Source organism: Centruroides sculpturatus, unplaced genomic scaffold (genome assembly GCF_000671375.1).
Source record: "Centruroides sculpturatus isolate CEXI.00-Female unplaced genomic scaffold, Cexi_2.0 scaffold607, whole genome shotgun sequence".
Classification (NCBI taxonomy): Eukaryota; Metazoa; Arthropoda; class Arachnida; order Scorpiones; family Buthidae; genus Centruroides; species Centruroides sculpturatus.
The window spans coordinates 135,525-151,612 of NW_019384856.1; the positions used below are offsets into that span (position 1 = coordinate 135,525).

The following is a 16,088-nucleotide window of genomic DNA, read 5'->3' on the forward strand; positions in this document are numbered from 1 at the left end:
GATGTCAAATGCACAAATTCGTTTATTTATAACTAAAAATATTCTCGAAATTTTTTTTAAAAAAATGCATTTGCGACAATACCTAAATGAAATTCTTACGCAAGAAACAAAAATTGTACAATTAACACAATTTGTTTTCGCAAAATTAATTTTGAAAATTTTTGTCACTGTTTCGAATAACTCCACCGACCACCTTCCCATCTCTGATCAAGAGGAATTAATAGACATTTCATGCAACAGCAGACTCAAGAGTTGTTTTGCAGAGCAATCACTGAGTAATTTTTGGGCTGACCTAAAAGACATTTATCATGTCAGCGAAGCCGCTAACATTAAAATTAAATAACCTGTTAGCATTAAAATTAAATAACCTTATGTTGTTTTCATTATTATTATTATTAGAATTGTATTTTAAAGGTAATAAATGTAAAAAAACTTGTTCTGTTTATCACTAGCTGTCTACCCACAGCTTCACCCGCATTATATCGAATTTTCTCGTGGGAGTAAGGTATTTTCTCACAGTAAAATGTAGCCTATGTCCATCTCCAACATGTAAGCTATCTCTGTGCCAAATTTTATTAAAACCTGTTCAGCGGTTTACACATGAAAAGGTGACAGACAGACAGAATTACCTTCGAATTTATATTAGTATGGATTAATATAAATTTCTGCTATAAGGGATACACAATTTTGAGCTCTTTCTTGAAGTGGTACGCAGGAAAAACTAATTAGGAACCACTGCTCTATTGGAATGTTATTTTATATTATATGGGGTCTAGAGTTAAAATGGTATAATCATTGCTGTTATGTTAGTTGAAACTAATTTAAAGAAAATTTTGTGAAAATAGTTTATTGTAAATTAATTTCTTTTTGTTTTATCTAAATATAGATCAATGTTTCTTTTTTTTCTACTTACTGGTAGGTTTGTGGGTTTGTAGTAGGGGACACTATACAGTCGACCCCCCCCCTATAAGATCATAGATACGTTTCATTTTTTAGGAATCCGATTTCTTACGAGTCGTTCCAATCACAGCTCGACACGTGTGAAGTTTACGGACTACGACTGATTGAAAGGTTTTCTTCCATAAAATTAATCGATTCTAGACTAATCCGACTCAACATTTTCAAAATACGTATATTTTTTTTGGAAATAATCCATATAAACTACGCTATAAACAAAAAATTGTAGGATTACTTACCGAGTGTGCACTATTAGACATCCCCATTGCTAAAGCTTGTTTTCGTCGCGGAACAACTCAGCAAATGGCGGCCGATTTCTAACAACTTATTTTTCTGTGAAAACTTCGTAGAACTTTGGAGACATCATTAATATAAATAATTTTAATCGCCGTTGAATAAGAAATGTTTCTTTCACAAGAAATGTATAAAATTACAGTACTGTATTAGACTTACGGTACCTAATTTACATACTGACAGACGATAGTTAGCGTAAAAATCTCCGTAGCGTGGCGCCACGCTAGACGGCGGAAATTATATATTTAATTATAACAAAGTTACAATAAGTTAATATATAATTATATATACAGTACCTAATTTATATATAATTAATATATAATTATATGTACAGTACCTAATTTATATAATACTGTCCAGATGATAGAAATCTCTCTGTAGCGTGGCGCTACGGACGGCGGGAAAGTAGTTCGGCTGCCCAATGACGTTTAACGTAATTATAGGGGGTTTTGTACTGTTTTTTACGGATACCGGTCACAATTTTTTCGCAGTTTTATAGGAATCGTAATTATTGGGACCGTAATTATAGGGGGGTCGACTGTAATTGATTTCAATGTGAACATATCGTTAGCTTTCAGTTGTCTGTTCAAGTTGCAAGTTATACTTGCAATTCACGTGTATCACACTGCATAATCAGCAACCTTGTGACGTGTATGTAGTGTTGTATGTACCAAATTTATAAAAAATTTTTGTTAGTATGGGTCACAGTAAGAGTTCAGAAGAACTATAGTTTGACTGCCCTAGCTACATAGTGTTGTATAGTTTGTTTTTTTTTTTTTAAATAAAAAAACCTTCAGCATATTATTTTCTACATATTATTGCATATTTTATAGTGATTTTTTTATTATCAGTTCTTAATATTAATGCTTCAAGCTTAATCATTTTGTTTTCTCATATTCTTCAGGTTCAAATATAACTTAATAATTTTAATTGAAGATTTTTGTTTTCTGAAAATTTTTTGTCATTTCTTCTTTGCCATATCAATACATAGCTGCTTTTTAGTTTTTATGTTTAAATATAACAAAGACTAAATCAAAGCATTTCATACAAAATGTAAAAACAAATATGCCAATGAGATATGATATTTCTAACAAGAAGCAATCTTTTAATAAAATTATTTTTATATAAGTAAAATAAGAAGTAAAATCTAAGATTATAATTTCCTCTTCATTTTCTTTTAATTTACAAAAATGTTTAGATTGTGTGTATTACGAAAATGAAAAATGTTACAAACGATAAAGCTGGGTTAACTGTAAAGTTATAACTTAGCTAATTAATATCAGATACTACATAATTTTGACTATAGATAAGCAATATGTATCTATGACATTAATTAGACAAGTTCTAGTCCAATTGTTAATCCAGCCTTATCAGTAGAATAATTTTGGTTTAGTTGTGTGTGTATATATTATAAATGTTGCTTTCAAGAAAATAATTTTTAATGATACTTCAAAAATAATAATAAAATTGTTGAAATATATACTGAATGGATTTGCTATACAGATAGTATGATGTAAAATTTAAAATGATATATTGGTAGCTTTAATTACTAACAAAACATTTATTTATTTATTTTAGTATGAGACAGAAGATCAAGCTTCAGAAACTAGACAAGCACTTCATGCAACAAGGTGGCCACCTTCAAATCCTAAAACACTCATAGTAGATTTTGCAACAAAAGAAGAGGTAGTTTTAATTAATATTCTTATGTAAGAATTAATTGAATAGTAGAATAGTATCACAAAATGCAACATCATATGAAAATTCTGTATTCTATAAGAAATACCAGGTGTATAAGCTTAAATCCACTGTTTTTTAGTCAGTTTTTTCTTAGAAAGCAAAAACAAATTTATTCAAAGTACTTTCCCTCACTAGCGACACATTTTTTCCATCTCTCGAGCAATGTGTGGATACCATGCCAAAAAAATTCCTTCTCTTTCGAGGCAAACCACTCATCAAGCCATTTTCAGGTATCTTCGTAAGAATTGAAGTGCCGCTCAGTGAGCGCATGGCCCATCGATTAAAACAGGTGATAGTCAGAAGGGGCCAGGTCTGGTGAATAAGCAGGATGGGGTAGCACCTCCCAGTTGAGTGTCTCCAAGTAGTTTCGGACCAATGTTGACACATGCGATGGTTCATTGTTGTGGAGGAAAATCAGCTTGTCGTGTCTTTGCTATTAATCCGGCCTTTTTTCACATAGTGTGTACATTTGAGCTTCCTTCATCTCCTTTTGTTTATTTCATTTACAGGACAATGAGTTTAAAGTTTTTTTATCATACAAATATTATTACAGTTGAACTTAATTAATTTGAATTATTGAGCAAGTTAAATCTTCTGTTACTTTCTTTGAAATTTACATTTCAGTTAGTGTTTCAATCATTTAGAAGTTGTGACAAAACCATAACTCCAGCATGTCATAATACTGAGTAATTCTGGTTAGTTTTTTCACCAAATTTTGAAAGATTTATAAACTTTATCTTTTGTCAAGGCACAAAACAAATATATAACATTAGATGAATATTTAACAGCTTTTTGTGTAATTTTTATCTTTTAAAAGAAATTAGTTGTATATGTTAAACATAAATAAATGAAATGCTATAAAATAAAATTTATTATATTGTATATTGCAGTTAGATTATCATAAAGATTTACCAGATATTCCTAAATTGCAAAATAAGGAAAAATCTGAAGAAAAGAAAAGTGGAACATTATCTAATAATTCCAAAAAAAGGGATGATGATTATGATAAAAGAAGAGAAAAACAAAAAGATGAGAGAATGATACAACATCCAATTAGAGAATGGGATAGAGATAAATTAACTCAAGATTCTCCAGAACATGATAGGAGGACAAAAGATAGAAGTAGAGAAAGAGGTAGAAGTCCAGATAGGAGAGAGAAAAAGGAGAAAAAAGGTGAATATGAATTATCATTATTATTATTATCCATAAAACTCAATTTCTAAATTAAAAACATTTAGAAAAATAAGTTTTGCATTGTTTAATATTCCGACCTTAGTTTAAAATTAGTTACATGTAAAATTTTTTTGTATTTTAAATGTACAATAGAGCATCGATTATCCGACCCCCGATTAACCATCACATCGGTTAACCGACCGTTCTAGTCAGCAAATTCAAATGTCCGCTAGTGATGTGGCACTACAATATTTGGCTATGTCTTGGCTACTTTAATAGTATTTTTACGTGTATTAGCTGGCAACATGGCTCAACCATATAAGGGAGCCAGTATTTAAACGAGGCTAATTTTTTGGTTTTCTAATTTTTAACGATACAATAGCGACAATTATTATTTTAAAAAAAATTTGTTAGGCTTAACATCGATGAAAATTCAACGCAAAGTAGGTTAATAGCGATATACTAATTACATGAGATATACTAATATACTATACTAATAATGTATTTTTTCATATTTTTTGGTTATCCGTTTTTTCAGTTATCCGACCAACCCCAGTTCCCAATTGAGTCGGATAATCGATGCTCTACTGTATTTCTAATATTTATCAAAATGTCACATTTTTTTTCAAAATAATTTAGACACAATTTTTCCTTATATTCTTTATAATTAGGACTTTAGTTCTTTTGAATTAAGCACAAAATTGTTGTGGAGGGTTTATTTTAGTGATTTTTATTGTTTTATTTTAAAGTTTTATGTTTTATCTATTTTTTTTATTATTTGCCAATTTTTCTATATTTTAATAAGTTTTACATTTTCAATTTTACAGTTTTACTTATTTTATTCTTACATTTTTTAAATACAGTAGAACCTTGAAAACTCGGCGTAATGTGGACTGAAGAGTGGCCGAGTTCGTGAAAATGCCGGGTTATCGGGAATGGGATTAAAAAAAATAAGTACGAGTGTTTCCTCAGAAAATACTGTACTGTACTTGTATGTATTGTTTACTTGAGAATATAACAGAGAATAAACTGCCCAAATACCCTTAAACAAAGGAAAAGTACGTCTTTTATGAAGGCATAGAGCCTTTATTATATGAAAATGAAAATTAATGAATACACTGTGTACAGTAATTTACCTGATAAGACAGACCTCAGAAAAATACTTTATGAGAGCTTTTATAAAGTTGTCTATAATGAAAATTAATTAACTAAGGATTTTTTTGCCCTGCCAGGGTGTGGCCAAGTTATCTGGAGTGCCGGGTTATCGAGAGCCGAGTTTTCGAGGTTCTACTGTACTTAGTTATTCATTAGAATAACTAAGTATTTAAAAAATGTAAGAATTAGATTATCATTCCAGTTTCAATATTATACATTAAAGACTAAAGAGAGGAAAATAGCTCAAAATTTATTTTCTTTTGTAAAAAATAGAAAATAAAGTGTTTTATCGAATTTTCTATTTAAAAAGTGTTCCTGTGTGATAAGTTCTCCACAGCAATTTTGTTTGTTGATTTAAGTTAGGATTGAGATTTCCTGACATCAGCTACAGAAAATAGAAACTAATTTATCTTAAAAATATTTTATAAGCTTTACTGTGATCTAGATCAGTATTAAAAATGCTGATCTAGATCACAGTAAAGGATTCATAATTAAGTATATCATAGTAGATCATAATTAATTAAATTGGAAGTAAACTATTAAAAGTGTGTCATTGTTTAACAAAGTTTTAAACTCTGTTAATTTAAGTCTGCCTGTGGCCTGCAGACAAATTTGAATTACTTTAGTAATTAAAACTTTGTTTGATGATGATACACTTTTAATACAGTGAAACCTGATTAACTCAAATCTGTTGGGGAGAAAAATTTGGACTTTGAGTTAAAAAATTTTGAATTACAGGTTTGGCTAAAATGAAGATCATTGTGCATTGGTTTATTGATGACCCATGATAAACAATCCATATGATATTTCTGTGGGTCTTATTACATAGAATCAATATGTCAATGTAAACCTTGGTGTTGTCCAGAAACTGAAATACTTTCCTGAATGGTTGATCCATTTTTTAAATTGCAATGTTTTGCACCTAGAATTAATTTGTTTTTATTTTTATCACAAATATACCACTCTCTACAATTGTTATATATTTAAAATTTTTACATAAAATCTGACTATAATCTTTTTTTTTTTTCTAAATTAATTTATCAAAAGTCCATTTATTTATTACATCGGCTAGTTGGAGAATCCATCAGCAATCAGTTAAAGCCAAAAAAATTTTTATAAATCTTGAGGAGAGCTGAAAGCTGACATGTCATGTAACAATGTAAGCCACCACCTTGCCCAATGTCATGTGACACAATGTGTTTTTTGGGTGACAATTTGAAAAAATTGTAGATTATAAATTCCTACAGTCATCTGTCTTCCCTTTCTTAATCTCAAGAATAGAGTTAGATAGATGAAGGCTGAGACCACATAAGGAAAACTTAACGCCACAAGCTGAAGCCAATTAATTATATACAAACTTCCAATGCAAATCAGAAGTCAATTATTTCAGTTCAAAAATTTTCCCTGAAGGGAGTTAGATGATCAGCATGGCTCTATTGTTACCAGGAAAAGCTTGGTGTACAGGGTAAGACACTACTAATTTGAGGTAAAGAGCATATATTTTAAATTAAATTAATTAAAAAATATGATTAAAATTGCAGCATGGCATTGTGACAATGTCACAATAAATATTTGCTCATTAGTTGTATGAATGAGCAAATTTTTTCCAGTGCTTTATAGAAAGTTTTTGATTAGTTTATTCAATAGTTGAGCATTAATTATATTATTTAAATTAATTTAAAAATTTTGGAGTGTTTATGAAAATACTGTAGCAAAACCCAATTCAAGTTAACCAGTTTGATTTAACATGTAAATCTCCATGCTAGATGATTGGGAAAAGAAAATGACTTCAAATTAAACAAGTTCTATTGTTTACTTCCATTTTAATTGTTTTCATATGTATTCAATATGTGCTTTTAGATTAATTATGTTATAAATTGCACATTATATTCAAATGTTGGTAATACCTAGAGAGGTTTAAAAAAATTATATCTACATAATTTAGTGGTCCATAGAATTTTTTTTACTGATCCTTTGGCTTAAAATGGTCAAGAGATGCTGATCTAGATATATCTGTAAAAGTAATTTTCTAAATTAAATAATTTAATTTTTAAAAAATAATGAATGAAATTACTATAAATTTAAAGTTATTCACAAGATTAATATAAAAAAAATTAACTCATGTCCAATATATTATTTTTACTATATAAAATGTAGTTTTTTAATTTTTTTTTTTAATTTAAATTTTGGCCAGGCTGTTCTGATGCATAGTAGCCAAGATAAGTTTTATGTTAGCATATAAATTTAACATGATTAATTAAAATGATTAAAACTGATATTGACTGAACATTCTGGAAATATTTATAATAAATACAGCCTGTACTTTCCTTAATTTCAAATATATAGGCTTATTTAGCAGTTGTGTTTGCAAGACACCAATGGTTAACTGGAGGCAAATGGATATTTTTAAGTCAAAACTAAGTTACAAACTACTAAAATTTTTAAATAATTTTTTATTTACAGATTCAAAGAGAAAACAAGAAGAAGAAACACCTGCCAAATTATTGGATGATTTGTTTCGTAAAACCAAATCTACTCCTTGTATTTATTGGCTACCATTAACTGAAGAACAGGTAAATAATTTAATTCTATGTTATAATACAGTAATAATTATTATTGTAATTACTACAAATAGAAACATAAAATGATTTTTCTTATATTAAAATTTTTTGTTCTTACAATTGAGCTTTGCTTCAAATAGAATAATTCTCAAAAAAAAAAAATTTAATTTTAAATTTCTACAGCTTCAAATGAAGTTAGCCTGACTGTCTTGCTCAGACCACAGGAAAACAAAAAATTGAGCAATGAAAAATATTTATTAAATATTCATAATTAATTCACTGACAGTTCAAAACTCAACATATCAATCAGATGAAGCTTCAAGCTTTATAAAATTAATATATATATATATAATGTGACATGGCTTTGTTAGAACACAATGAAAAAAATTTATAAAGATGCCTTTTGTATTTTTTTGATAACCATAACAATTATTTAGTAAAGAACTATACCAGAAACAAATACGTGGGGGGACCAAAAATAACCAGACTTTTTGTATAAAAACTTTATTTATTAACTTTTTTACAAAATTTCTTCAGTCACTTTCAAAGTACTCTCCATTAGATACGATGCACTTGTGAAATCTTTTTCTCCACTGTTTGAAACATCTCTGGAATCTTCAACCTTGATATCGTCCAGTTCCCTTAGCAAAGCTGTTTTTACCGCCTCCACATCATCAAAATGCTTCCCTTTTAGATTTTTCTTCATTCTCGGAAACAGAAAAAAGTCACACGGGGCTAGGTCTGGTGAATACGGAGGGTGGGAAACAACAGGCCATCTTCGAGAGGCTAAATAGTGAGTCACTCGCAAGGCTGTGTGTGCGGGGGCATTGTCATGATGAAGGAACCAGTCACCTGATTGCCAAAGTTCCGGGCATTTCCTTCACACACACTCTCGCAGACATCTTAACACTTTTTTGGCAGATTTTTCAACATTTTCATCGTTTCAAAGTGTTGAAGGACTCCCAGAACTTTGCAGGTGGAACAAAATAAGAGTAAGAGAAACACAACACTACACTCAAACGTAAACCTACAAACTGACACCATTTGGACAGCTGTTTCGTGAAGGTCTCTACTAACCTCATGTAACAGGAGAATTCTCTACTATGTCTACGAATGGCAGCACACTCTCAGTTCAGTTTTTTTTTTTTTTTTTTTTCCCCTCATAGAATTACTCTATGAATATTGTTTTACATTAGATTTGTAGGTCATTAAATGATAAAAGTATGTAATGCATATTATTTTCTTCAAAATTATGCACTTTTTTAAATGAATAAAACACAATAAAAATAATAATTCACAAAATGAAATATTTTAATTTATTTGTATTGTTTTAAAAGTTGAGATAAGTTATTGTATTCTGCATTATAATATAGTGCTTTTTCTTGAATTTTAGAAAATTAGGGAGTGTTTTTTTTTGTGTTTTTTTTTTTTTTTTCTTTAAATAAAAACTGGCATGATGTAAGTCGTGATATTGTTTCACTTTCTCATAGCAATCAAAAGATTACTGACTCCTATCCTAGCTTAATGTAAATATGCATATTCCTTTTAATTTTTTTGTTATAATTTGATTTAAGTTTGTTTAAAAATATTGAAAAATTATTCTGTCTAGATACAAAAATGAATAAAAATGAAGGTGTTTTATAGCCTATCTAATAACATGGCTTATATTATATGTGGTTCATGTCATCAGATTTTTGATTATTTGGCCTATTGCCATTCTGTTAGGCTGTATAATTGAAACTCAAACACATGTAAATTTAAACCTGATAAGATTAATTAAATACCATCAGTAATCCAATACTTTAATTAATAGAGAAGATATGGATATAACATTGTTAAAGACAAATAGTCTTCATTTTTTTGTTTCTCTTTAGTTCTTACATGCATGTTTTTATTCAGATTATTTATTCTATGCTGTTGGGGATTTTTATAAGATAGGCTATATTTCTCAAATTATAGGCACTTGCAGAAATTGTAGTAGTTTCTATTTAGAATAGAATTTTTAGATAGTTGAAAATATAGAAAAGCTCCTTGTCAAATAGAAGTATTCATATACTTATATATAAGAGGTGGCAAACTTAAACCTATACTTTTAAAATTTGCCAATGGATATGCAATTCCTGAGACTCATTGTCAACTGAACTCATTCAAAAATTTTTCAAAGTTTATGGAATAAATATTGCTAAAAGATGATGAAATTTCAGTTTTTAATACTAGCTGAATGGAGAATTGAAATTATTTGAATAGAATATATTGATAGAATAGCCAGTTTTAAATACAGAACAAGAAATAGAGGAAATGAAAATGATATTGAAATTTTGTAACAAAAACTACACAGGGTATTATAGAAAATATTAATAAAGGGGTATTAATAAATAATTATTAAAAAATAAGTTCAAGTTTTTAAATTAAAATATATAAACACTCAAAATAAAAACATTCCTTGTACCTTAAAGAAAAGTGAGAACATACAAATTCTAAATAAAGGAAGATTCAAAAGATTGTTTTAATCTGAAAATTACATTATAATTTTAAACATTTATATTGTCTTAAATTATTTATTAATTTAAAGTAACAGTTTGTGTAAAATGATATAACAGTTAATAATATTTACTTTTTACTTAAATTATTCTTTACTTTTTAGAAACATTGATTAATTCTGAAAAAATAGCCATTACATTAGAGTATTGTTTATCCGAATCAATTGGGGACTGGGGTTGTTCTGATAACTTATTTTTCGGATAACCAGTTATGTACGGAAAAATATATTAATTTATCCCGTGTTGAAATTTTTCTCCGTTGCGTGTCGCTTCGTGTTGAATTTTCGTCGATGTTAAGCCTAACGAAGACTATTGTATCATTAAAAATTATTTTTTTATTTTGTACAAACAAAATAAATATATTGAAAAATATAAAAACAATAAAAAATTATACTTCAGAAGTTAATTTAGTATCAAAAACGTAAAATATTTGAGTAGCTGAAGACATAGCCAAAGATCACAGCGCCACAGCACTGGCGAAAATTTAAATTTGTTGACTGGAATTCCTTCGAATAAATGACGCTCTACTGTATTTATTTTTCTTTTACAATTATCAAATAATATGAATATATATATTCTTTTATTACATAGAGAGTTATTTAACAATTTCATTCACTAAATGTATGCTTGATATGTAGTCAAGTTGTAATGTTTGTAAAATTTTGTCACTTTATATACATTGGACAAATTATTCATAACTCAATGAATAACAAAGTAATGAGTTAAAGTATGTGTATATAAAATATTTTTTTTTATAATTATTTTGGTATTTTATGAAAAATTTGCAAGAATTGTACAACATATATTATAACCATCTTCCTTACAAACTAATCTATTTAGATACATGTGTGTTTTTCCATGTCCATATTTATCATAGACAGAGAGCATAAGATATAAAATATTTGTCACTTTTAAATATGCATTCTTTTGTTAAGCATAGTCATGACTAGTCATTTTTTACAACAATTTTTTTTAAAATCAGTGTCACTAGTTATAGACATTGTTGTTTATTCCTTTGTTTTTTTAGTGTTTCTTCTTGTATTCATTTGGTTATATTGTAGTAGTGCTCTACCTTGATATTACAAAAAATTGGTTGATTTAAAAAATTTTCATTATACAGTAGGGTGTCGATTATCTGAATCAATTAGGGACTGGGGTTGTTTGGAAAATCAATTTTTCGGATAACCGATTTTGTACAAAAAAATACATTACAGTCGACCCCCCTATAAGATAGAGATACGTTCCATTCTCTAGGAATCCGCTTTCTTACGAATCCTTCCAATCACAACCCGACACGTATCAAGTTTACGGACTACGGCTGTTTGAAAGATTTTCTTCCATAAAATTAATCGATTCTAGACTAATCCGACTCAACATTTCCAAAATACGTATATATTTTTTGGGAATAATCCGTATAAACTACGCTATAAACAAAAAATTGTAGGATTACTTACCGAGTGTCACCATTCGACATTGCCATTGCTCAACATTGTTTTCGTCGCGGAACAGCTCAGCAAAGAGCGGCCGATTTCTAACAACTTATTTTTCTGTGAAAACTTCGTTGAACTTCGGAGACATCATTAATATAAATAATTTTAATCGCCGTTGAATAAGAAATGTTTCTTTCACAAGAAATGTATAAAATTACAGTACTGTATTAGACTTACGGTACCTAATTTACATACTGACAGACGATAGTTAGCGTAAAAATCTCCGTAGCGTGGCGCCACGCTAGACGGCGGAAATTATATATTTAATTATAACAAAGTTACAATAAGTTAATATATAATTATATATACAGTACCTAATTTATATATAATTAATATATAATTATATGTACAGTACCTAATTTATATATAATTTATATAATACTGTCCAGACGATAGAAATCTCTCCGTAGCGTGGCGCTACGGACGGCGGGAAAGTAGTTCGGCTTCCCGATGACGTTTGAGATGTTTATAGGGAACTTTTACTATTTTTTATGGATACCGGTAGCAATTTTTTCGTAGTTTTATAGGAATCATAACTATAGGGACCGTAATTATAGGGGGGTCGACTGTATTAATATTATATTATATACTATATATTAATATAACCCATATTTAAATTTTTCTCCGTTGCCTGTCAAATCGTGTTGAATTATCATCGATGTTAAGCCTAATAAAAATTTTTATAATAATAATTGTGGCTATTGTATTGTTAAAAAGTATTTTTTTTATTTTGTACAAACAAAATAAATATATTGGAAACTATAAAAACAAAAAAAATGATACTTTAGAAGTTAATCTAGTATCAAAAACATTTGATTCAGCATGACACAGTCCGACTGGAATGCTTTCAGTTAACCAGTGTTTCGGATTATTGACACTCTGCTGTATTAGTGTCAAGTCCAAAAGTGGGTTATAGATAGGATTACATATTTTAAGAATTACTATTTATACTTTTCTCATTTAAGAAGAGAGACATTCGATTAACTCAATAAATAAAATTTAACTTTTCATGTTTGTTAGATACATCAGCGAGAGCAAGAAAGAAAGCAGAGACAGATTGAAAGAGAGAAGAGAAGACAGCAAAGAGATCAGGAGGATAGAGAAAGAGAAGAAGCTGAACGATTACAAAGGCAAAAGGCTAGAGAAAATCGTTCAGGGAAAGATAAAGTAATAATTTTTATGATATACTATTGATTATTATAAACATAATTAATTTTGAAAATTCTTAAGTTGTTTATTGTACTGTTTCAGGAGAATGCTCAGCAGAGCAGAAGTCCACTTGGAAGGAAACGTTGAAGATAACCTTTCAGGAAAGTTCAAACCATCGTCCGGCCTCCTGGCATTAAGTTCATCATGGATAGCTGGAAGAAGGTAGTAGCAGGTGGTCCCAGTTTTGTCTTTGTTTTCTCAGGATGGAATTGCAAAACAAAAAACACTTAATTAATAATTTTGAGTTATTACTAGAAATTGAGGTTTATTAGAAAAGCATCTATTATATATTAATTATTTTCATTATATAAGTAATGCAAAGTATGAAGAGCAAATGAAATTATATATCATTAAAGGCTGGTTCATTAATTTTTTTAAGATACTTCGTGTGTGTATAAATGACCAATTTTGAAAATATTCATTAATATGCAGATATTTAATTTTCATAAGTTTATGTATTTACATTAATTTAAGGATCAACTAAAAAAGAGAGTTCGTATTAAAAAAAATTCAAATCAATACATAAGAGAGGTAAGATTAAGTTTAAAAAATGATAAGAGGAATAATGTATAAAACATTATTCCTCTTATCATTTTTTATTTTACAGTTTTTAAAATTACCAGCTGTGAATAAATTTGATTGCCATATGAATTTTCATATAAAATTAAAATTAAGCTAATACATTTGAATTCAGAAAATATTTTATTTTCAAAACTAAAAATATAAACTGCTGAAATGTCATGCAAGAAATTACTATTTGACAATTAAAAAAAAGTTTATTTTATATAATCCAGGGATGTAAGTATTTTATATCTATTAATTTAGTTATTTATTTCAATAGTTGAATTAATTAATTAATTAATAATAGTAAGTAGACTGATTTATATTTTAAATTGAGTAGTATTTATTATAAATGCAATTCCATCCTGAGTCCCAATCCAACTGTCCAGGTACTAGAAGATGCAACAACCAGGAGGCCACATTATTATTATTTTGTATATGACCTACAGATGTCCTTTTGCAGATGAGCAGTTTCACTGTTAATGGCCATGCGATTCAATCCCGAAGATGTTTGCCCACGCAGTCCCATCTGTTACCCAGTTCGTTGTCATATTTGGTGGCAGGAACTGCACCCGAATATTAGTGAATAATACCCCCACAAATGTGGGAAGAGATGGCTTACCCAGATGTATGAAGTCGGTCAGCAATGAACACTTTGCAAAACATAACAAGTGTTTCTTCATGGTGTTGGTAGTAGCATTTCAAAATCACATACGACAAGCAGTCGATCAGCTTTTACAAAGTTTTGCATAAAAACTTATTAAAAAAGAAAAAAGAAAGAAACATTCTTCGTTTTTGTAAATAATCAACACCTGGGTTTCACAGTAAGAATATAGGTTATAAATCTGCATCAAATGTTCAATTGCATCAGTATCATGGACACTTCACTCTCTAGTTGAAAGCATCATTTGAGTGTTTGATGAACAACAATGTATAATTTTTATCTATTTCAAAATAAAACTTTTAGATGTTCTGTTAATAACTGACGTTTGTTGTATATTTTTATCAAAAATTTTAAAAAAATCATATATATAAATACAATACTACAGGATATCGAGACATGTAATTTTTACTTTAAAAAAATAATACAGCTAGTAAATGGCATTAGATTATAAAAATATAAAAACATTTTCAATATTTTGTTTTATGGATCTGTAAATACTGGTGTTATACAAACTGTGCCTAAAAAGTTTTAGAACAAAATTGTAAAACATGCAGGAAAATTCTGAAAAGATACGTACATACATCATCACAAAGTGTATTTTGATGATAGTGTGGTCAATACTCATTCTCATACAGAATGTTATGTTCAGTTTCAGAGTTGAAGAATATTTCAAACAATTAAGTGCTGGAAATGCTCTCGAACAGGCTCTTAAGGATGAACTTCACCCAAACTATTTTCTGTTCTATAAAAAGATGTCTGGAGGATGGATGAATAGTGAAACACAGTAATGTTCTTTCTCCAAAATATTTCCCAGTTTAATATGATTTATGTATTTGTTCATGGTGGACATTGACCCATTTATTGAACTTAATAATGAAACAATTTGCTATCATCCAGATTTCAATTGTTTGTAATAATTGTACTGTAATTAAAAAATCATTATTAAAACTTTTCAGACACATTTTGTATATACAGAAAGAAAGCAAACAATAAAGGTTTATATCAGTGATAATTAATTTCTTCATTGTGCAACTGCATATATTGAAAGTTAAAGTTTTTCTAAATTGAATAAATATGAAGGAAACTCCTGCATGTTTGTTCAATTTTAATGAAAATTTGTTACTGGAAATCAGTCTGTAATTTCTGAGATGTGAATTTTTACTAAAAGAAATAAAGTTGTTAGTGCTTAAAATTTGCATTGTGACATTTTTTTAATTATACAGCAAATATTTACTCATACATGTTAATTTTTTTTCTGTTAAACTTAAGGGAAAATAAAAACAATTGCATGCTTCAAAATAGAATGTTGGAATGATGAAAGATATAGTCAATATTGACAAAGTAAAACGTTAAAATTTTTATTTAATTTTAATATATAAACTATATTTTTTGGCTAATTATTTATTCGTAGATATATAAGATGATTTTCAGTTCAGAATAATAATTAACAATGTTACAATTCAATTCCCTTCTTGCTCTAAAGGCGATAATGTTAAAGTAAGATGCAAAATTTTTGAAAATAAGTAGATTTTGTGTTCTATAAATTCTGTGATGAAACTAATGATTATAAATGATTAGTAGTATTTTCTGTTATGACGTATTGTTCATGGCAATAGTTGATAAATTATGAAGTAATAAACTATTGCTTCTTAATATCTGAATTAGTATCATATAATTTCAATAAAATTATCTATCGCATAAAGAATATGAAAGAGAATTACAGTAGAGCCTCGATTATCCGACA

The 16,088-nt window shown here is 28.5% G+C and overlaps 1 protein-coding gene across 6 annotated transcripts in view; it reads left to right on the forward strand.

The window, feature by feature from the left end:
* LOC111630578 (apoptotic chromatin condensation inducer in the nucleus-like) overlaps positions 1-14,703 on the forward strand; it is a 107,604-nt gene extending 92,901 nt beyond the window's left edge. The window contains exons 10-15 of one of the 6 annotated variants that reach the window (XR_002757547.1): positions 2,830-2,937; positions 3,882-4,164; positions 7,783-7,892; positions 12,931-13,077; positions 13,162-13,291; positions 14,130-14,703. Coding sequence is in view for 2 of the 6 variants with exons in the window: in XM_023374691.1 (XP_023230459.1) it covers positions 2,830-2,937; positions 3,882-4,164; positions 7,783-7,892; positions 12,931-13,077; positions 13,162-13,206 (693 nt within the window). In the remaining 4 variants the exon portion in view is untranslated. Of the gene's footprint in view, positions 1-2,829; positions 2,938-3,881; positions 4,165-7,782; positions 7,893-12,930; positions 13,078-13,161; positions 13,676-14,129 lie in introns of those variants that run through there. The other 5 variants (XR_002757548.1, XR_002757549.1, XR_002757546.1 and 2 more) reach the window with 5 other exon arrangements.
* Positions 14,704-16,088: the final 1,385 nt, after the last annotated feature.